Raw genomic sequence first — 22,530 nt, forward strand, 5'->3', positions numbered from 1 at the left:
TTCTCTGTCGGCTCTCGGGGAAGGTTCTTGTCATCAATCTTCCCCTGGACTAGGAGCTTCTCCATGCAAGAACTCCGGGCCCAAAGGTAGCATTCTGCTCCAGGTGCTGCTTTCTTCGTGGTATGAGGTCCCCCCTCTCTGTTCGCTTCCCTTTCTTTTTTATCTCTTGAGAGAGAAAAGGTGATGCAGGTCACATCCCAGGGAAACTACATTGAATCAGGGATGTGACCTCAGTAAGGGTGTTAATCCCACCCCAATCCTCTTTAACATAAAATTACAATCGCAAAATGGAGGACAACCACGCAATACTGGGAATCATGGCCTAACCAAGTTGACATGTATTTTGGGGGGACACGATTGAACCCATGATAGATAATAAAGGGAATTCCTTGATGGTTGGTGGAGGGAAAGAATAGGATGAAGAGGCTGACAAGAGAGAGGAGCCTGGATGACCCACAGTACATCACGCCCAGCCCGTTCAAGATGGAACTGACCATCTCCCCCAGCCTGCTCTTTTCCTGCCTTCCCCATCTCGGTGAGACCACTGCCCATATAGTTCTAAGCCAAACACCAGCCAGGCCACTACCCAGACCAGAGACTCTTTGCTTTTTTAAGCCACAGACCCTCTGGCATCAGGATCTCTGGACCCCTTTCCAAAATATTGTTTTCAGCTGCATAAAATAAATTACATAAGATTACAGAGGAAGCCAATTATATTGAAATTCGGTTAGCAAAACGGTAGAACAAATTGTGACATAGAATCTATATACTCCTTTCTTAACACATTAAATAACAAGGGTCAGTGGGGTCTCTAATAAATATTGTACATTTGAAAGAGTACATTTCAAGCTATCTGCAACAGCAATAGTATGATATGAAAAATATGAAATTCATTCAGTGGATCCTCACAGGTGCTGCTCCCACAACGGTGGTTTGTTGCCTCCATTCATATTTGAAGGAAATACTAAATGTCAATTAGAAGTTAGGGAAATAAAGATTTTTTTCCCCCATCCACGTTCATGAATCGCCTGAATTCTGTGGACTCCAAGTTAGGAATGCTTGACCTAGATTCTATTTTTCTTTAATGCCCCCTCCCCCCCAGCCCCCCACCTCTCCTGATCTGCCCCCAAGCCCTGGTGATTGTGCCTCTTTATTGTTAGCACGGCTGCTCGCGTCTCTTGGTTCCCACTGCACTGCATTAGGGCCTCATCATATCTCACCTCAATCATTACAGCAGCCTCCACACTGGTCTCTCTGCCTCCACTCTTACTCCTCCCCATCTGTCCTCCACTCTGAACCCAGAGAGGTCATTCCAAAGTGCAAACCTGGCCACGTCACCCCTTGGTCTGAATTTCTCAGTGGCTCCCTATTGCCTACCTAGTAAAATCGAAAGGCCTCTGCAAAGCACCAAGACTCTCATCCAGCTCTCCAGCCTCATCTCTCAACACTCTTTTTCTCCCTCCTCTCCACCATTCTGAACTACCCGAAAGTTCCCAGAACAAGCTCCCTTTCTCATGCCTCTAGGCCTTTGCCCATGCTGTTCTCTCTGCCTGGAATCTCCTCACCAACTTGTCCAACAAGCAAATGCTTACTTATTTTCCAAATTCCAGCTCCAATGTTGCCTTCTCTACCCCTCACCCTACTCACCCCCTACTCGCTGGGTAAATGTAGGTGCCCCTCTTCCAGGACTCTCAACACACGTGGCTCATGGAGATAAACACATCATGTTATATTGTTGGACATGCCTGCCTCTCTACAAGACTGCAAACCTCATCAGGGCAAGGACTGGGTCTGTCTTTCTTCAACTCTCTCAACCTGGTAGAGTGCCTTCAGTGAATACTGATTGAGCAAATGTGTAAAAGAGAACAAGAAGAATAAGCAGGACTTTGGTCCTGAATAGCTGGGGCTTTGACCTTATGCCATGAGAATTGTTACGTTTTTTCTTGTCTTTCCTTTACAATTCCTGTGAGATTCCCCACACCCTGGGAATGACAGGCCACCCATGTTTAAACTATAGAGCACGCTATCCTTTCTTGAATTCAGCTCTCTATACTTTGAGGAACCCCCCTCTGTTATATATACCAAAACCAAACTCATTGCCGTCAAGTAAATTCCAACTCATATGGACCCCACAGCACAGAAGAGAACTGCCCCATAGGTTTTCCAGAGAGTGGCTGGTGGATTCCAACTGCCGACCTTTTTGGTTAGCAGCCAAGCTCTTAATCGCTGCATCACCAGGGTTCTGCTTCCTATACTCCTTGTCTCTTCAGCTTCTGCTTCTTAGTTCCTTGGTCTCTCAGCCCCTCAGGCCTCTTGGGCCGCCCCGGCCTCTGCCCTGCTCAGGCAAGTGTCAACAAAGCTCTTTGGCTCTACCGATAAGTGCCAGAGGCACCCCACTCCGCCAGGAAGCCTCTTGCCCAAAGGCACTCAGCTCTCTCGCTCTGTGGATTGGCTCCTGTGCTGTCTCATGCCAGTCTCCTAGTTCTGCTGCCACCATTTCTCTGCCACTGTTTCTCACCAACTGCGCCATCTCTGGTGTTACGGCTTTCCTTACTTTCTTCTAAGCCTACACCAGAATTGTCTTTGATGTCTCTAATTCCACCCATAGTCTCTTCAAGGCAAACTAAGATTTAACTATCAAAAAAAAAAAAAAAACAACCGAACCCATTGTGTCAAGTCCATTCCAACTCACAGTGCCCCTTAGGACAGAGTAGAATTGCCCCAAAGGGTTTCCAAGGAGCAGCTGGTGGATTCCAACTGCCAACCTTTTGGTTAGCAGCTGAGCTCTTAACCACTATGCCACCAGGGCTCCAAGCAGATGCATATTTTAAGGGCTGACTAGAATAGTTTAGTGAACTCAGACTTTTGACAGTTGTTGAGGACTGTGGTATTGAAAAATAATCATTTTTGAAAAAATCATTAATTTTTTGGTACAATTACAAGATTAGTCATAGCAATCATTTCTTCTAAAATTTCTGCCACACCCTCATGATGACAAAAGTGCCTTTCATCCTATTATGATGGAATCTTTATCACATAAAGACCTTTATTTTGTTTTACACTGAAAATACCCTATACAGTGTCCTTTCCCAATAAATCTAAAAGCGATATTTACTAACAAAATGTAAATTTTTGAATTCTTCACATTTAGAAAATGAAGCAAAACAGACAAAATCCAGCTGTAAGAACTAAATGAGCAAATAAAAGGACAAAAATTTCTAAATCCCAAAAGCTCTAACACTGAAGACGGCAAGACGTGGTGGCAGAGAAGCCAGAGCAGAAGAGACCAGTGGGGGATGGCGCAGTGGGGTCCCCGCCCACGGAGCTGAGCGCCTTTGGGCAGGAGGCTTGCTGGCGGGGTGGGGTACCCCCAGGTACTTGGTGGGGCTTGGCTTGCTGACCCACGGACCTAGAGCTGAGGGCCCTCGGGCTAAGGCTTACTGGTGGAGTAGGGTGCCTCAGGGCACTTATTGGCAGAGCTAAAGAGCTTTGTAACACTTGTCCGAGCATGGAAGAGGCCAGGCCCAGGGGCCAAGGGCCGGGGAGAGAACTGCCTGCAAGCACAGCTGAGAAGAGGCTGTCCTGATGGAAGAACTGTATCCCGAGCATTCCTGAACCTGAATTGTAACCTGTCACTTCCCTAGTAAACACCATAATCATATATATAGACATACCTCAATTAAAATACCTCAATTAGGGGGCACTTATTTCCCTTACCAAAAGGCTCATTGTTACAGTTTCATTAAGTAGAGAATTCTTCCAGTGCATAAAGAATAAGGTTAGATTTATAGAAATTCAATTTACATTTGGCTTTTTAGGAACAGATGTCCGACACAGCCAAGCCACCACTCTCTGCGTCAGTTTACTCTGCCTGAAGTTATAGCTTATAGGCTCCTTTTACTCCCTTCTGGCACACATCCCACTTAATCCCTTTATGACCTGGATCTGCTGAAACTGTGCTTTGGACATCTGGCCACCAAATCCAATGGCTTTTTCTTGGGGTCCTCTGTCTCCACCTCTCTGAGGCAGATGATGCTGTTGACCTTCATATGGATATTATAGGGTGTATAAGATTCTTCATAAAACTCTTAAAACCCTTGGCTCCTTAGCCTTTTTTCTAAGACATCCGCCCACTCCACTCCTGGCCCTGTGTTTCCTGATGTGTTTGTTCATCCGACTCCCTATGTGGCATCTCCACTTGGACACCTCAAAAGCAAATAAGCTAAAGTAGATGTGTGACGGAAACCCTGGTGGCGTAGTGGTTAAGTGCTATGGCTGCTAACCAAGAGGTCAGCAGTTCAAATCTACCAGGTGCTCCTTGGAAACTCTATGGGGCAGTCCTACTCTGTCCTATAGCGTCGCTATGAGTCAGAATCAACTCGACGGTAGTGGGTTTGGGTTTTTTGGTTTAGATGTGTGATGTGCCCCCAACCCAAATAGGCTCCTCCTCCACTTTTATATCTCTGTGAATGGCACTGCCGTCTGTCCAGCTCCACAACCACCTCCCTCTCCCTCATCCCACAAATCCGTCACCAAGTCTTGTGGCTTCTGTCTCCTCAATACATCTCAAGTTAATCTACCTCCCTTCTAAGTCTTAAGCTCCATGAGGGCTGAAACTGTCTGTTTTTGCCCGTTACTATAACCACAGAACTCAGCACAGTGCCTGCCACATGATAGAGGCTCCATACATACTTACTGAATGAGTGACTAAGTGAGCAAACAAATCTTATTTTACAAATCGGAAAACTGAGACTCAGAGCAGAGAAGTTTGTCCAATAGGTAGAACCAGGACTTAACCCAAGGTTTGGTCCAGTGTGCAGGTTTCTCCGTGGCTCCAAGCACTTGGGTATTTTGTACTCTTGCTCCATTCACTGAGACCTGCCTGTGCTTCCAGCTACCGGCCTGAAGGCCTCTGCCTTACCTGAAAGCACCGTGAAGACGGCTGCGAAGGCATTGAGTTTGAGCCCATCGATGACATTGCTGGAGTGGAAAAGCTCAAGACACATGAGGCTGAAGCCAACCACCAGCAGGAGAATATAGAGCACCTCGGAGACCACTGACAGCCACAGGACCCCTGTGTGACAAAGGCAGAAAGGTCATGAGATGAGGGACATACCATGGTAGACTCTCCCTATGTTCACTCTACCCTATACCCATTAGAGGTAGCAAGCCATTTAGAATAGACCCCAGTTCTAGGGGTGTGTCCTGATTAATCTAAAGAAATCGCGTCAGTCTTATCCTCCTCAGCAGTGGCTGGCTAAGGAAACCAAGCTTAAGCCAACTGGACCATGGCATTCTCTGGGTGACAATTATGGGTCCAGGGTGGCATGGAGGGAAGAACTCTTATCCTGTGGCTGCCCTTCTCTTTCTCATCTGGTAGATGATTGTTACTGGAAGCCATCATATGACCATGAGGGCCACAGGCCTTAGGATGAAGCCAACACTACAACTGCCAAGCAGAGTGATGGAATGATGACATCACTTGACCACCGAATCAACAGCTCTGAGAGCTACCCTACTCTGGACTTTTTTTTATATGGGATAGATTTCTTTATTGTTAAGCTGCTTTGTGTTAGGTTCTCTGTTGCCTGTGGCTATAAGCATCCCAACTTACACGCACATCATTCTTGTCCCTCGGAGGACACCTACGTTTTTATCTGACCTGTGTCCTGCCCCATTGGATGCAATGCCAAGGAGTCAGTCTCCTGGGACACAGGGCAGGGCAGAGATAATAGTCACAACAGTGGACTCAGACATACCAGCGATCATGAAGATGGCACAGGATTGGGCAACATTTCCTTCTGTTATACACAAGGTCGTCACAAGTTGGAGCCGACTCGATGGCAACTAACAACAACCCTGCCCCATTCTTTTTCTAGAAACGACCATCGCTACTCCCACTGCTTCAACCTCATGGCACTTCCAGGAGTTGCCACATCCTAATGTAGTCCTGCCCTTCTGGTCCGATATGATCATCTGACCTAGCATTGGCCAATCAAAGCCCTTCTCTGGGAATCTGAACTTGGAACTATGAAAGCAGACAGGGAGAAACTCAGATGACAGTGAGAGCATTCAGACAATGTGAGCACCTAGTTCTGGTTGTCCCCGAAGGTCAGCTGCACCCCTGTCCTACCAGTGGTTTGGCTGTTAAACCTTTCTTTGTATTCCATGAGATACCATAGCTCCTTTTTCCTCCAGATTGGTCCAAACTGCAACCTAGTGGAAGGTGTACCTGCTGTTTTTCCTACCCCAAGTCCTCCCCTCTTCTCCGCTGTGGTTTTTTTTTTGGAGAGGCCATCCCCTCTCTCATTGTATATGGTTCAGTTGGGGCTGACCTTACATCCTGGCTCTATGTTTGGACACATGATTCAGATATTGCCAATCAGAGCTCCACATCCCTCCTGACTTTAGCCATTGGTTCAGGAATGAGCCTCTCTGTACCTCAGTTTTCTCATCTATAAAGTGGGGGGAATAATAATATCTATCTCAGGGTACAGGTCAGATAAAAATTTAGGTGTCTCCTGTGATGGTTAATGTTATGTGTCAACTTGGCTAGGCTATGATTCTCAGTGGTTTGGCAAACACGATGTAATCATCTTCCATTTTGTGATCTGATGTGAGCAGCCAATCAGTTGAAAGAGGAGTTTCCTTGGGAGTGTGGCCTGCCTCCTGTATATAAATGGATGTTCTGGCAAAGCTCACTCTCTTGACCCTGCACTCTTCTTCTTCTTCTTTTTATTTTGCTTTAAGTGAAAGTTTACAAATCAAGTCAGTCTCTCATATAAAAATCTATATATACCTTGCTATATACTCCTAGTTGCTCTCCCCCTAATGAGACAGCACACTCCTTCTCTCCACTGTCTATTTTCGTGTCCATTCAGCCAGCTTCTGACCCCCTCTGCCCTCTCATCTCCTCTCCAGAGAGGAGCTGCTCACATAGTCTCATGTGTCTACTTGATCCAAGAAGCTCACTCCTCACCAGTATCATTTTCTATCCCATAATCCAGTCCAAACCCTGTCTGAAGAGTTGGCTTTGGGAATGGTTCCTGTCTTGGGCTAACAGAAGGTCTGGGGACCATGACCTCCAGGGTCCTTCCAGTCTCAGTCAGGCCATTAAGTGTGGTCTTTTTATGAGAATTTGAGGTCTGCATCTCACTGCTCTCCTGCTCCCTCAGGGGTTCTCTGTTGTGTTCCCTGTCAGGGCTGTCATCGGTTGTAGCCGGGCACCATCTAGTTCTTCTGGTCTCATGCTGACATAGTCTCTGGTTTATGTGGCCCTTTCTGTCTCTTGGGCTCATAATTACCTTGTGTCATTGGTGTTCTTCATTCTACTTTGCTCCAGGTAGGTTGAGACCAACTGATGCATCTTAGATGGCCGCTTGCTAGCGTTTAAGACCCCAGACGCCACTCTCCAAAGTGGGGTGCAGAATGTTTTCTTAATAGATTTTTTTATGCCAATTGACTTAGATGTCGCCTGAAACTGTGGCTCCCAAACCTCTGCCCCTGCCTTCGAAGCGTTCAGTTTATTCAGGAGACTTCTCAGCTTTTGGTTTAGTGCAGTTGTGCTGACCTCTCCTGTATTGTGTGTTATCTTTTCCTTCACCAAAAATAGTTCTTATCTACTATCTAATTTCCACTGCTATTCATAAGGTTTTCACTGGCTAATGCTTTTCAGAAGTAGACTGCTGGATCCTTCTTCCTAGTCTGTCTTAGTCTGGAAGCAGCTGAAACCTGTCCTCCATGGGTGACCCTGCTGGTATCTGAATACCGGGGGCATAGCTTCCAGCATCACAGCAACACGCAAGCCCCCACAGTATGACAAACAGACAGAGACATAAATCTGGGTAAACCTGCTGCAAAGGACCTCTTTAAAGTGTTGAAGAGCAAAGATGTCACCTTGAAGACTAAGGTGCGCCTGACCCAAGCCATGGTATTTTCAATCGCATCATATGGATGTGAAAGCTGGACAACGAATAAGGAAGACTGAAGAAGAATTGACACCTTTGAATTGTGGTGTTAGCGAAGAATATTGAATATACCATAAAAAATGGACTGCCAAAAGAACAAACAAATCTGTCTTGGAAGAAGTACAACCAGAATGCTCCTTAGAAGCAAGGATGGTGAGACTGCATCTTACATACTTTGTACATGTTGTCTGGAGGGATCAGTCCCTGGAGAAGGACATCATGCTTGGCAGAGTACAGGGTCAGCGGAAAAGAGGAAGACCCTCAACGAGGTGGACTGACACAGTGACTGCAACAATGAGCTCAAGCATAATGATTGTGAGGATGGCTCAGGACCGGGCAGTGTTTCATTCTGTTGTGCATAGGGTCGCTATGAGTCGGAACCGAATTGAGGGCACCTAACAACAACAACAGTTTTTTTTTTTTTTAACAACAACAAGTATCTAATTAGTGAAAACCCCTCTCCCTCCCTCTCTCCCCCCTCTCATAACCATCAAAGAATATTTTCTTCTCTGTTTAAACTATTTTTCGAGTTCTTATAATAGTGGTCTCATACAACATTTGTCCTTTGACCCTGCACTATTCTTGTCACCTAACCTCCAGCTCTTGGGACATAAGTCTGCAGAAGTCTCTGGCCTACCACCTGACCTGCAGATTTTGGATTCATCAGCCCTTGCAATCCCGTGAACCGGAAGAGGCCTTCAGCCTACCACTTGACCCATGAATTTGGTATTTATTTGCAAGCCCCCACAATTGCGTGAGCCATTTCTTTGAAGTGAATTTCTCTCTATATATTTGTACAAGCTTCACTTGTTTTGCTCCTCTAGAGAATCCAGACTAAGACATCCCCTGAGGCAACAATGAAGTGTGTGTAAGTTGTTATGCTTATAGCTGCAGGCAACAGAGAACTTAAACCAACTTAACAATAAGGAAATGCATTTCATATAAAAAGAAGTCCAGAGTAGGGGAGCCCTCAGGGCTGGTTGGCTGAGTGGCCCAATTAAGACAGGGACCAAAGGCCCTGAATTCGGAGGGTGCCTGTTTGAGAAATAGCAAAGAGACTGCTACGGTTAGAGGAGAAACAAGTAAAAGAGAAATCGACTATACTATAAGGGAGGTAATGGGGGTTAAGTGTGAACCCTAGAGACTCAGTAAGACAAGTAACAGAGGGGCCCCCAAATCTGCAAACAAAATAACAAGAAATGGGCCAGGGCGCAAAAACAAAGCCATTCCCCTGAACAGTGGGGCAGGGTATCTAAAAATAGCCCACAAACTTCTTTAAAGTTGCCCTTCAGAAGCAGCTGGAGAAAACCAGGCCCAGGGACATGCGCAGAACATCCACCTGTGACCGCTGTGTGGCCTTCCACCAGGGGCAGTGAGGAGCTACAGCCCCAGCTGGGGAATCCAACCCAGGAAGCAAGAGACTGCACAGGCGTGTCACCCCATAATAAGTCCTGCTACGAATCCCAGAGGCCTCCGGGACAGGAGCCATCTTGGAAAGCTGCTGCGCGTGTACCTTAGTTAACATATCCCTGCCTGTGCCTATGAATAAACATGCATCTTTTCCCACCCAATAACTTTTAAAAACTTGGGCCTGTCTTTTGTTCTGTGAGATGAGGGTATGCGTTGCTCTAGGCCCTCCTCTTCTCCGCTTGCAAGCCTCTTCAATAAAGCTTTGCTCGTGTGGAAAACTACGTGCCTTACCTGTTCGTTCTTGACCAGTGAGAGGCAAGAACCTTATTCTGGTAACACAATGATGCACAAGGATTCAATAACAAGCAATATTAAGAGCTTGTGCCTAACATATAGGGAGAACCCAATTCACATAAGATATTACAGTTGTTGTTTTTATATGGGCGGTATCATGGGGATACATCTAGTGGTGCCTGGAAACGGAGCCCAGAGGCTCTGGACTGAGCTCAAGGCTGGAGGGAGAAATGGAATTGTGGGAGACGATAAGATTTCTGAGAAAAAATGGTAGCATGGAAGAGGGAATGAACTAGGAACATATCCATATGACTTACCCTCCAAGCCATACTAGCCACATGATTCAAGTGGAGCCCTATAGAGATGTGCCCATGACCCAAGTCAGTTCAATGAAAGTCAGCAACAGGACTTCTGCTGAGACTACTAGGAAAAAGGGTCTCTTTCTTTCCACTGTGTTTGAGGCTGGGAGGGTGTAAGGATGGAGCTAATTGAGTCACTGGGTGTTAAGAGCCTTCCTGAGGGTAAAGCCAATGCTAAGGAAGGCAGAGCCAAGAAATGGAGGAAGATTGTGTCCTAATAACATTGTTTGAGCCCCTAGATCCAGCCATGCCTGAAGCCAGTGCCTCATTCTTTCAATCATATGAACCAGTTAACTCCTTGTCTTTGCCTAAGCAGTTTGAGATAAAATCTATATCAGTTGCAACCAAGTCCTGATCCTCAGGTTATACTATCCCTGAAGCTGTCAAACATGTCTTTCCCTACCTCTCTGCCTTTGCACAAGTTGTTCCATGTACCTGGAATGTCCTAGGGACATTCAATAAATAGTTCTGAACAAACAAACAGCAAATTCTGAGTCTCTATCAACTCCCTGATAGACACTCCAGATTCTGAAACACACTATCATCCTCAGCACATGGGACTTCTAGAGCTTTGGGGATTCTTTTTTTTTTTTTTTGCCTACAAAAATATCACATCTCCTGGGCAATCCTTTGGATTTCTGTATGGGAATGATGTACTCTTGGCAGCCTGGATGTTGTTAAAACACCCCCTGGAAGCTCACACTCACAACCTACCAGGCCCTTCGCTATGACAAAGCCCACCCAGCTGCAGGGAGGAAAAAGGAAATGTAGGGTGGGCTGGACGACATCAAGCAGGGGAGGCATTAGAGCTGAGCTGCAGGATGATATCCTACAGGCTCCATGGCACCCCACCCACAGGGTGGCTTTGTCCCCCTCCCAGCAGCCTTTGCTCCTGGTGACCCTCCCCCAGGCCTGGCAGAGGCTCCCTCACTAGGGTGCTGGTCGCTGACTCAACTGCCTCCCCTGCCCCTGTCCCACTCTCCCAAGGGGGGCGCTCATCCCTGCCTACATAGGCCCTGGGCTGGGCCTCCACCTCCACCTCCCCTCCCAGCGCTGCCCAGCTCTTCTCTTTCAGACCTGATGAGAGATGGGATGGGGCATGAAGGTTGGGATGCTCCAGAAGTAAGTTAACCATGGAGGAACAGGCACTGGTATCTCAGATGCCTGTCTGGGGTTATGCTTCTTATTCCCACTGGATTTATTTCCTTGTCATTCACTGGGCTCAGGAGCATCTGTCTGAAAGTTTCCGCCCACCCAAACCAAGGAAATGAGTAATAATAATAATTGCTGTTGTTGTTATGCTAATAATAACAGCAATAGTCAGAACAAGGACCAACAGTTATTGAGTGTTGATGATGTGCCCAGTCATAATCGACAATGTTGGTGCTCCACCCAATCTCCTTGGGTCTCTTGTTAGTATTCCTGTCTTTGGAGAATTGTCCTTAGGCAGTTGAAGCCCATCTTGCACTTCCCTCTTTGCTGTCATCAACCAATGGCTGACCAGTTGCATCCTGCCGTTTGCCTTTGCTGGAGCAACTCACCCTGCAGAGTCCCCCCAGGATCAGGTGGAAGCCACCCTTCCTGGGACCTGGCTTGAGATTGTCCTCTGCCCTGTCCTGCTCCCCAGTTCCTTACCAGTCTCCCATGGGAATGTTTCCTTTATAATTCACTTGCACACAAGTCCTCATCTCCGGGTCTGGATCTGGGGAATCCGACCTCAGACACAAGTGTCCGTGTGCATGATCTTCCCAAATCCTCATAACAACACTGCAATGTATCATCTATATTACAGATGATGAAACTTAGGTTCAGTGGGATTGATTAAGCAACTAGTCTACACAGCCAGAGAGTAGTATAGTCTGGATTCAAGCCCAGGCCTCTTTGACTCAAGAGACTATCCTGAGTAGAGAGGTTGTATTCTGGCAGGACAGAGTGGCCACTTTGAAATCATATCACTCTTCCACTCTTGGACTGGTTGCCATGGACCGTGTGGGTGTGGGGCATAGGGATTCCTGGCTAAGGCTCTCATTCTAGATGCTCTCCAGTATTCGAACAATTCCTGAGCCAGGGTTTCTGGAGGAGATGGGTACTGAGTGGGAAGGGTGGCCCTTTGGTTCTCAGTGATTCCGAGCCCAGCTGGCTACCAGGTGTGATGGGGAGGACCATAAGTTGAAGAAGATGGGTCTTGAAGACTCTTAGAAGCCAGGCTGAGGAAGATGAATTTGACCCAAATGGCAGAGGCACGTGAGGATGAGACAGAGCCCCCACAGTGCTGTATTCTTTATCTGGCTTCCTCTCCTACAGTGTTGTATTGCCAAATCGTTTCCTTTGCTGGGCTCCTTCCCCACCCCTTCAGCTTTGCTTTTGAATCCCGCTTTTGCTTGGAGGTTATATGTAAACCCCATTGCGCCTGTGCAGTATGATTAAGAATGTTGCTGACATAACTCTCTACTTGTAAACCCCTTTAAAAGTAACCTCCCTGCCCACCCTTAGCGAGTGGTCTTACCAGCAGTAGGTACCGACTGACTCCGTTTCCTTGTACAATGAGATAAAGGTGTCTTTTTGTTTTCCCACCTCAATTTCTCATTTATTAGCCAATACGAGTCATGCCAAGTAAGAACCTGGGGTTTCCACCCAGTAACAACAACTCACTGAAGGGTCTAAGCAAGGGAGCAGCATGATCTTGTATGTGCTGGGTGGGGGGACCACTCTGTCAGGAGACCCGAGAACAGACTGAAAGGAAAGGAAACGTATAGGAAGGGAGACCTGCTAGAGGCCTTGGCCACACTCCATGCAAGAGATGATGGTGGCCTGGGCCATGGCAACAATGGGGCTGAGGGCAAGTGGGTGGCTTGATTGAATCTAAAAAGTGGATTCCACAGGACAGTGGCCTATGAATGCAGTAGCTAAAACAGATGGGAGGTCCAGAATGGCACCATGTTTCTGGCTTGGACAACTGAGCAGACGGTGATGTTTTTCACTGAGAAGGGGAAGATATAAGGCAGGAAGATGATGAGGCTACTTCTGTACCAGCCAAGTCTGCATGAGCAGTGAAACACCCAGCAGGGATGTCCACGAGGCAGCTGGAGCCCAGACAATCTGGGGGCATTGGCAAGGAGTAGGCATCACTATTTGCCGTTATTGTCAAACAGATGGCAGCTGAAGCCATGGGAGTGGATGAGGTGCCCTGTGAAAATATGTGAGCAAAAGAGAAAAGGGTAGAAGGTGGAGGCCAAGGAACAGCAATACTTAAGGGTAGGGGGACAGAGGAAGGGGTCTGTGAAGGTGCACTTGCATGGCGCCAGCACCTGCATCTTTTAGCCTGAGGGCTTGCTCTGGTCTCCAACACCCTCTCCACCCAACCCCCATAGGTTGGACGGGCTGAGGAATTAACACCCCTCCACCTCGGCCTACAGCAACAGCCCTCAACCAATACCCCAAGGTGCATAGCATCGAAGGGTGTAATCTACAAATTTGTGTTTCCCGATAGGCAGAGGTGGTTTTAAGTAGTGTTGAGCAACAACATTACATTGTCTGAATCGGTGGAAAAGCTATCCGCTTTCCAATTAGTTCTTAATTCTTATTACCTCAATCAAAAGAGTCTCTGTTTGGTGCTAATGTGTCCTTAACACCTTTCTAACACTTGTCAATTTTTTTAAAACAAAGAGGTCAGCCTCAGGCTCAGAATCTTGAGCAGTTCCTAGCCAGGCTTGAATAACATTTTGACAGTTCCTTTTTGGGGTGGTGACTCACCATTCCCCCCATCCTGCCATCCCTCTCCCCAACCTGGGCCAACCACCCTCCACCCTCTCTGCCCTACTTTGTGTCCCAGGAGACTGACTCTTTGGACCTGCATCGCCCAGGCTCCCTGACCCTCTGACTTCTGACTGGGTTCAGAAAGGGTGTTTCTTCCCTGCTCCCTGCCTGTTCTGAGCCACCTCTCTGGCAGTGGCTTCTACCACCTACCAATGACTACAGCTCCCCGTGGTTCATCCTTCCAGCGCTAGCTGTCACAGGCTCCAGAATACTGTCCTGCCTTTTTCTCCTTCAGACCTAGAGGTGGTAACAGCTCCCCGGTGTTGCTGGCCTTTCGGTGCTTCAAGTTCCTTTAGCCCTTCTCTTTCCTCTGTAAGGAGTTCTTCCATTAAAGTGTTTCATTTGAACCACTTGGAGGATTCTGTTTCTTGAAGGGACCCAGTCTGTGCTTCAACAAGCCCTCCAGTCAATGCTGACGCACACCAAAATTCGAGAACCACCCATCTAAAGCCCCCCTTTGAATGTATAAAAATGTGAGTCCATGTAAGGAAAAACAGAGTCAATGACAGGACAGTGTGTGTTGGGGTCTAGCACACAAAGGAAGGTGGTGTGGGAATAATTACAATCAGAATCACTGCGTGGTGCCTGCCACTGTCATTACCAGCATGTGGAATGCACACCCAAGGGAGTAAAGGGAGGTGGAGAGGACAGAGGGCTAGCAGCCTTGGGTGGGGCCTTGCTTTGGTGAGGCTGGGGAAAGCCTCAGTAATAAAGGAGATGATTGTTACAAGTCTCCAAAACTTGCCACTAATAGCTCGATTTGCAGGAGAGAACAGGTGACCTCCCGGGGCAGAAGAAATGAAATGATTTCTCGTCAGGTGCAGGGTCTGTGGGGTGACAGTTAATCCTGTTAGCTGCACTTTTTGCCTTTTTAAAAAACAGCTTCATGACACCAACTCTGACCCTCGATTGATGGAATTGATGGGTTTGCAAGAGTGATTTCCCTCTCACTCTCGAGCCCTTCTTTGCAGAGACAGTTTCCAGGGCCAGCTCCTTGGTTGCATGGAAAAACATGGGTGGACACCGAGTCTTGGCTCTGTGACCTTGGAGGGGAAGGCTTAACCCTCTGTCTCTGTTTCCTCATTTGAAAAATGGGTATAATAGACTTGTCATGAGGATTAAATGAGACAGTATCTCTAAATCACAAGCCTGGCACTTGGCAAGTATTTCAGAAAGTTAAGTACTGCTATTTTTACTAAAAAGTATAATTATTAGCAATTGTGATAATTATAAGAGGCAATGAGGCAGAGGGGTGAGGAGCACAGATTCTAACTAGGGGGCCTGGGTTAACTCCCTCTGTCTAGGAGATTTGGGGCAAGTGATACGTCCCCACTGAACCTTAGTTTTCTCACCTGTAAGCTGGAGATAAATATAACACCCACTTCATGGACTGTTAAATGAGTTTGTTGATGAGTTAAGTGCTTAAGAGAGTACCTGGCATCCAGCAAGTGCTATATAAGTGTTAGATGTTACTATTATTGTTATTGTTTCTTATGTGATGTAGCCGAAGGGAAACAGGATGCCTGGGACAAGTACATATCACCTCTGGTGTTGTAGATTGAATTATGTCTCACCAAAATGTGTATCAACTTGGCTAGGCCATGATTCCAAGCATTGTGTGGTTGTCCACCATTTTGTGTTCTGAAATGATTATCCTATATGTTGTAAAACCTCATCTCTGCCTGTGGTTAATGAGGCAAGATTAGCTTATGTTAAAGAGGATTAGGGTGGGACACAACACCCTTACTGGAGTCACAGTCCTGATCCAATGTAAGGGGAATTTCCCTGGAGTGTGGCCTGTATCACCTTTTATCTGACAAGAGATAAAAGGAAAGAGAAAGACTTCATACCACCAAGAAAGAAGTGCTGGGAGCAGAGTGTATCCTTTGGACCCAGGGTCCCTGTGTTGAGAAGCTCCTAGACCAGGGAAAGGTAGATGACAAGGACCTTCCTCCAGAGCCGCCAGAGAGAGAAAGCCTTCCGCAGGAGCTGGCACCCTGAATTCGGACTTCCAGCCTCCCAGACTATGAGGGGATAAATTTCTGTTTGTTGAAGCCTTCCACTTGTGGTATTTCTGTTCTAGCAACACTAGATAACTAAGACAACTGGACAAACGAAACCCTTATGGGATCAGAGGCGAAATGTTACAAAACCATATGAAATCCCAAGAAGCAACAGCATTTCAAGAGAAAACATGTTTTTAAAAAACCCATCAGTTTAATTTGTCAAATCAGTAAGTCACAGCACAGCGGCGGCTGGCTGTGAGAGCGGTGACACGCCCCCTGATACTGAGCACGTTAGATCACGGAAATGACACGGCCTGGCCTCTGGGCTGGAAGCGACTCTGCAACAGCTGCTGTTTGTGAAATGTCAATACTGGAAGCTCAGAGGCAAAAGGTCAGAGGCCTGGAAGAACTGCAGGGAGAGACTTTGGAGGTCACTGAGTCCCCAGCCCCCATTTTGCAGATGAGAAAATTCACGCCCAGAGAGCAGCAAGGACTTGTCCACGTCCCAAAGGAAGTTGGAGGCAGAGCCAGGATAGGAGGCAGGTCCTTCCACCTCCCCAGCCAGATTTACACTGTGTGGCTGGGGAGGTGGATTGAACCTATCAGAGACACAGGGATTAAAGTTTTGGGGGAAGGGGTTGTCTCAAAGATGGAGCTGTGGCCAGACCAGTGGGTGGTGGGCTACACCCTGAGTTTGAGTCTTCATGCTACAGAACCTGGGGGAAACCTCTTTGCTGCTCTAGGCCTCAGTTTCCCCCTCAGCAAAACTAGTGGATTCTCAAACAAGCTGCCACCAGGCCAAATCTAGCCCTCATAAATGTCTTGTTTGGCCCACACAATATTTTAAAAATATCTGAATTCATTATCAACATTTAAAAATAGGAGACTACATAAAAATTCGGATTTCTGGATTTGTTGGCAAAATGAGTAGATGCAACAGTATGGGATCTGCACCCCTACACGGTGACAACGGTGGGGTGGGTCAGCGCAGACTCCACCAGCCCCTTCACTCCTTAATGCTTCCTGCCTGGCCCTGTGAGCATTTGGGTTTACAACAGCACATGGTGAGGTCTAAACTCACTTCTACCCCTGACATTCTGCACCAATGAGGCTCTTCAAAACCCTGTGTGGGCTCTCTGATACCTACCCCCAGAGGTGAAGTACCCAGCAGACTCTCAGTTATCCAGCTGGTTCAGGGACCAGGGGTTCTAGCAAACAACACCCTACCGGACACATGAGCCTGTTTTCATAGTTGGAATCAAAAGAAAGGCATTCAGCTCTAAAAATATACCCAGATTGATTTAATCAACCAAGAGTAGGAGATCCATGAGCTCTTCCTGGGAACCATCTTGTCTACCCCCATCCTGCCCACAAAGGCCAAGAAAGGGTGAGTTGCCCAAGGTCACATGCTGGGAATCCTTTTTAATGAGTCAGAAAACCTTCTAGACGTTGACTTCAGGTCACAGTGGCGATCCTCAGTGGCTGCTCTGGTAGGATGTGCGAAGACTGTTGGGTAGCAGTGTGCACTAACGGAAGGGGAGATGTACTCAAAGGTCAATCGAGGTGCTACCTTCAAAACACAGGCCCTGAGTGTGGCTGCTTTCTACAAAACCACGTCAGATGGCTCTCCCACTTTTCTAGACCCTAAAGAAGCAGGGTCCACAAACCAGCAGGATCAGGATTACCTGGGAACCTGTGGGAAATGCAGAATCTCAGGCCCCGCCCAGACCTATTGACTCAAGGTCTGCATTTTAACCAGAGCCCCAAGTGATTCAAATGCACGTCAAAATATGCAATCGGTCGTCTACAAAATAATGTTCAAATATCTTAGTATTGTAAGGGGGAGGGGGAGAGCTTACACTGGGAAGAGGAAGAGAAGGGGGTGGTGACATTCCTCAGTAAGATGGTCCCTACATAGTGAAACTTTAAGCCAAGGAAATGATCCCTATAGGGGTCCCTAACTTGATAGGGTCCCGAACTTGATAAAGTCCCTAACTTGATAAGGTCCCTAATTTGGTAATTAAACCTTAAGCCAAGGAAATAATCTCTATGGGGGTCCCGGTCTTGGCTGTTAAACGTTAACAGGCAGAGATAAGAAACGGGTATAAAACCCTAAGAAAACTACTATCGGGGCTCTCAAACTCTATATCTGAGTAGCCTGCTTGACGCTCCCTAGTCAAGTGTACTTTTGCTACTAACCCTCTGCTAGCTAATAAACCTGCTTGCTTGGCACTATTTGTCTTCCGTGTTTGAATTCTTTCCTACACCGAAGACAAGAGCTGAGGCCGTTCTCCGGTAACAGTATGACATTCAATGCCCTTGACAAGTGAGTCCCAAGCAACACTGCTCACTCCTCCCCTCAGAGCCAGCCAGAAGAAGTGCTGCTGCTTCTTGAACATTCATACCCTCCCATGCCTCCAAGCATGGCCCCACCCATGGAGGGCTGCTTCCTTCCAAGCTGGACTTAAAAATGGCCCCCAAAGATGTCCACATCCTAACGTCCAGAGCCTGTGAATACATTACCTTTCATGACAAAAAGAACTTTGCCGAGGTAACTAAGTCAAGATCTTGAGATGGGAGGATTATCCTGGATTATCCTGGCAGGTCCAGTGAAATCACATGGGTCCTTATGAGAGGAGGACCCCTTGCTGTCAAGTCGATTCTGACTCATAATGACCCTATAGGACAGAGTAGAACTGCCCTATAGGGTTTCCAAGGAACACCTAGTGGATTTGAACTGTTGGCCTTTTGGTTAACAGCCGTAGCTCTTAACCACTAAGCCACCAGGGTTAAGAAGGGGCAAGAGGGTCAATGTCAGGAAAAAGAGATGCGATGATGGAAGCAGAAGTTGGAGAGATGTACTTTGAAAATGTAGGAAAGGCCACGAGCCAAGGAATGCACGCAGCCTCTTGAAGCTGCAAAAGACACTGGAAACGGATTCTCACCAGACACGGATTCTCCCCTGGAGACTCCAGCAGGAGCACAGTCCTGCTGACACTTGATTTCAGCCCCATAAGACTCATTTTGGACTGCTGACCTCCAGGCCTGTAAGATACTAAAAATGTCACTAATTTGGGGTAATTTGTTATAGCAGCAGTTGAAAACTAGTGCATCTTCTTTCTCCATTCAAAATTACCTTCTCCAAGAAGACTCTCCAGACTGCTGCAGCCCCCGCTATGTCACCAGGCAGACCTCAGCAAGAAGGGTCTCCACCACTTCCATGTAGACATACCTCGCCATGGTGGAAAGAGCCTGAACTTGGGGTCAAGCAGGACTGGATTTGGCCTTGGGCCCTTACTCAACCTCTCTGAGCCTCAGTCTCTCTGGTTATACAACGGAATGAGCACCACTTACCTCACCATTTTCTGGGCAAGTGGGATGAGACAATGGCTGCACAGCTGCTCAGTCTAGTTCCTAATACCGAATGGTCCTTGGTAATGTTACATCATCAAGCTGAGCCCAGAGAAACAGCTCTCTCCCCTCTGTGCCCACACAGGACAACCTAGTTTGTCATTGAACGGATTCTGACAATGCCTTATTGCCCCAAGAGTTACACAGGATTGAGGTCCTGTCCATTCAGAAACATCTCTAGCAGACATTCCCGTTAGAAGCAGCTCTGCTGGAACCCACGGACAGTCACTGAGCATTTGAGACATGTCATGGTGACCCTGGCCTTCAGCATTAGGCTACAAGGACTTTTCTTTCCTTGCAGGATCCAGAGGCTGGCCTTGAAGTGAAGACCTGGCTCACATGGGCAGCCAAAGAGGGGCCTGGGCAGAAGCAGGATGAGGGTAGAGGGAAGGACTGAGAAGTCTAAGGTTGAGTTGTGGCCTCAAGTCTGTTCTCTCTCTCTGCCATCTTGGCAAATCATTTCAACTCCCTGGGCCTCCGTTTTCCCATTTCTAAAATGGGGTTTCTGTGCAGGCAAATGAAATAAGATAAGGTAGATGAGAAGCCGCAAACTGACCTGAAGACAAGATTTTGATTTGTTGTTTTGTTTTCTGTTTGTTTGTTTTGTTCTCTGTCTCTCCATGGTCTTTTTTAAAACTTTAAATTAGATCCCAACACAAATATGGGGAAATCACATGAAAATACACATTCTTTGGAAAATGTGGCAGACCAGGCCACATTCCCACATGATAGCAATGAGGGGGAGCAAGAGGGTGGCTGCTCCCTGTAGATGGGGCACATGCCCCCCAGCTTGCCACAGCCTCCACCCCTCCCTATTGTTTCCTGCCACTGAGGCTGAGGGCTACAGCCCAGGGAGTCATCCCATAGTGTGGGCAGGATACACTACAACGAAAACTAGAAGAGTAAGCCAGGCAGTGACTGCTCAGGGAAGCACATATATGCTTCTTTATCACTGCATTAAATAACAAGATAAAGTGCAGTTCTCATAACTACCCTACCTTTGAAGTAGTGAGGAGGGAAATGATATTTACAGATACCTGCAAACCCTGTAATGTGACATGAAAAATCTGAGATTTCTATTGGTGACTCAGTCTTGGGTGCGGATGGTCCCACTGAGGCCCCCGACGCATCTTGAAGGGACATGCTAAATGCCAGTTAGAGGTGAACAAGAGCAATGATGTAATGTTTTGCCCCTCAGAATTCTTTCCACCGACCTCTTAAGAGTGTCCAGGTTAATCTCCATCTAAGTAGTGGTTCTCTGAGCCCTGGTGGCACAGTGATTAAGAGCTCAGCTGCTAACCAAACAAAAGGTCGGCAGTTCAAATCCACCAGCTGTTCCTTGGAAACCCTATGGGGCAGTTCTACTCTGTCCTATACGGTCGCTATGAGTCAGAATGGACTCAACAGCAATGGGTTTGGTTTTTTAGGTTTTGTTAAAATGCAGATTCCTGGGCTGACTCCCCCCTCCCCAGGGATCTAATGCTGCCGGGTGAGAAGGGACAGAAATCTGCATTTAGAACAAGCGCCCCAGGTCTTTCTGATGTATGGGCCCTGTTTTGAAAAGGGAGTTTCTTTTAAAAATGTAAATACAATCCGGTCTCTCCCCTGCTGTGACCTTCTGGTAATCTCCCACTACACTTGGAATTAACACAAATTCCCTACCTTAGCTTTCGAGGCCCTACCAGACTGCCAGGCCACTGCCCACACTTAAAAAAAAAAATTTTTTTTTTTATTGTGCTTTAAGTGAAAGTTTACAATTCAAGCAGTTTCTCATACAAAAACTTATACACACATTGTTATGTGACCCTAGATGCTCTCCATACAATGTGACAGCACACTCCCTCTCTCCACCCTGTATTCCCCGTGTCCATTCAACCGGCTCCTGTCCCCCTCTGCCTTCTCATCTCGCCTCCAGACAGGAGCTGCCCACTTAGTCTCACGTGCCATCTTGAGCTAAGAAGCACACTCCTCACCAGTATCATTTTCTGTCTTATAGTCCAGTCTAATCTTTGTCTGAAGAGTTGGCTTTGGGAATGGTTTTAGTTTTGCACTGCCTCCACTTTGATGTCCCCTCACTCATGACACTCCAGCCACACCAGCTGTCACATTCTGCCAAAGCCACCTCAGGGCCTTGGCGCTTAGAAAGTACAAAAGAGGAAGCCAGGGAGGGGACGAGCATTCCCCAGCTCGGATATCACTGACCACTCCATTTAAAGTAGCTGCCACCCCGACACTCACAGTCATTTTCTGTCCTTCACCCTATTTTATTTTCCCCTGCCCTCATCATTACCTGAAACTGTGTGATTCATTTGCTTACTTATGTATGACCTGCTTCCCTCTACAACGAGAGCTCTGTGTGGGCAGGGGTTTTGTCTGTCTTATTCAGCACTGTCTCCCAGGACAGTGGCTGACCCTGGCACAGGAGTCATTCAGTAAATACTTGAAATAGATGAAGAAATGAAACAGGCCAAGAGGAACAGGAGGCTAGGGACCACACTCCTTCAGCAGCAAAGAGGCCAAGAGAAGACAGTGCTACTGGGAGGAGGGAGCCACTGGTGTGAGCGGCAGCAAAAGGTCAAGGGGAACGAGGACTGAGAGATGAGAAAAGGCCACGGGCTTTGGCAATTCCAACCTTTCTGATGACATTTGGGGGGCAGATGGTTCAGAGAGGGTGAATTTGACTTCGGGGGTGGGGAGGGTGTGGATGGGGAGGCTGCTGGTGCGGAATCCATGACCGAAGATGGGACCGGCAAAGCGGGGAGGTGTGCTCAGGCTTCAGAGCAGAGGGTGGGCGAAGGGGAGGGCAGCTGGTCTGGGGGTTTGGCCATCTGGATCCAGTGACACACTCATTAATTCAACTACAAATAAAATCCAAGCTCCTTCCAGGACTCTAGATGACCTGTCGCCACCACTTCTCCACCATTCCACAAATGCTCAAAACTTGTTCCCACCTCGGGGCCTTCGCACATGCTTTTCCTTTGCTAGAAACGTGGGTACGAGAAGTCTCTAACTTTCCTCTTTAAGGCACAAGCACAATAATAAATGAGAGCTGACATTCTGCTTCCGGGTCAGGAAGACAACAGGAAGTGGTGGAGCCTGAGGTGACCTGAGGAGCTCCCACCCAGGGGAAAGGGGAGAGGCCGCAGCTCCCCATCCACTGACTGGTGGAAATGTGCGCCCAGGGTTGCTAGATCTTCCAACCTTTCAAGTAAGCCAGAAATCCTGATGTTTTAGTGAAATCTCCCCCACTTTGAAGTAACGGCAATG

At 47.4% G+C, this 22,530-nt stretch overlaps 1 protein-coding gene across 4 annotated transcripts in view; it reads right to left on the reverse strand.

Annotated features, from left to right (window-relative positions):
* GSG1L (GSG1 like) overlaps positions 1-22,530 on the reverse strand; it is a 275,751-nt gene that overhangs the window by 99,514 nt on the left and 153,707 nt on the right. For 3 of the 4 annotated variants that reach the window (XM_064295754.1, XM_064295753.1, XM_023558882.2), the window contains one exon: positions 4,922-5,074. The exons of the other annotated variant lie outside the window; for it this stretch is intronic. In XM_064295754.1, the coding sequence (XP_064151824.1) occupies positions 4,922-5,074 (153 nt within the window). The remainder of the gene's footprint in view (positions 1-4,921; positions 5,075-22,530) is intronic. 4 annotated transcript variants of the gene reach the window in all.

Source organism: Loxodonta africana, chromosome 12 (genome assembly GCF_030014295.1).
Source record: "Loxodonta africana isolate mLoxAfr1 chromosome 12, mLoxAfr1.hap2, whole genome shotgun sequence".
NCBI lineage: Eukaryota > Metazoa > Chordata > Mammalia > Proboscidea > Elephantidae > Loxodonta > Loxodonta africana.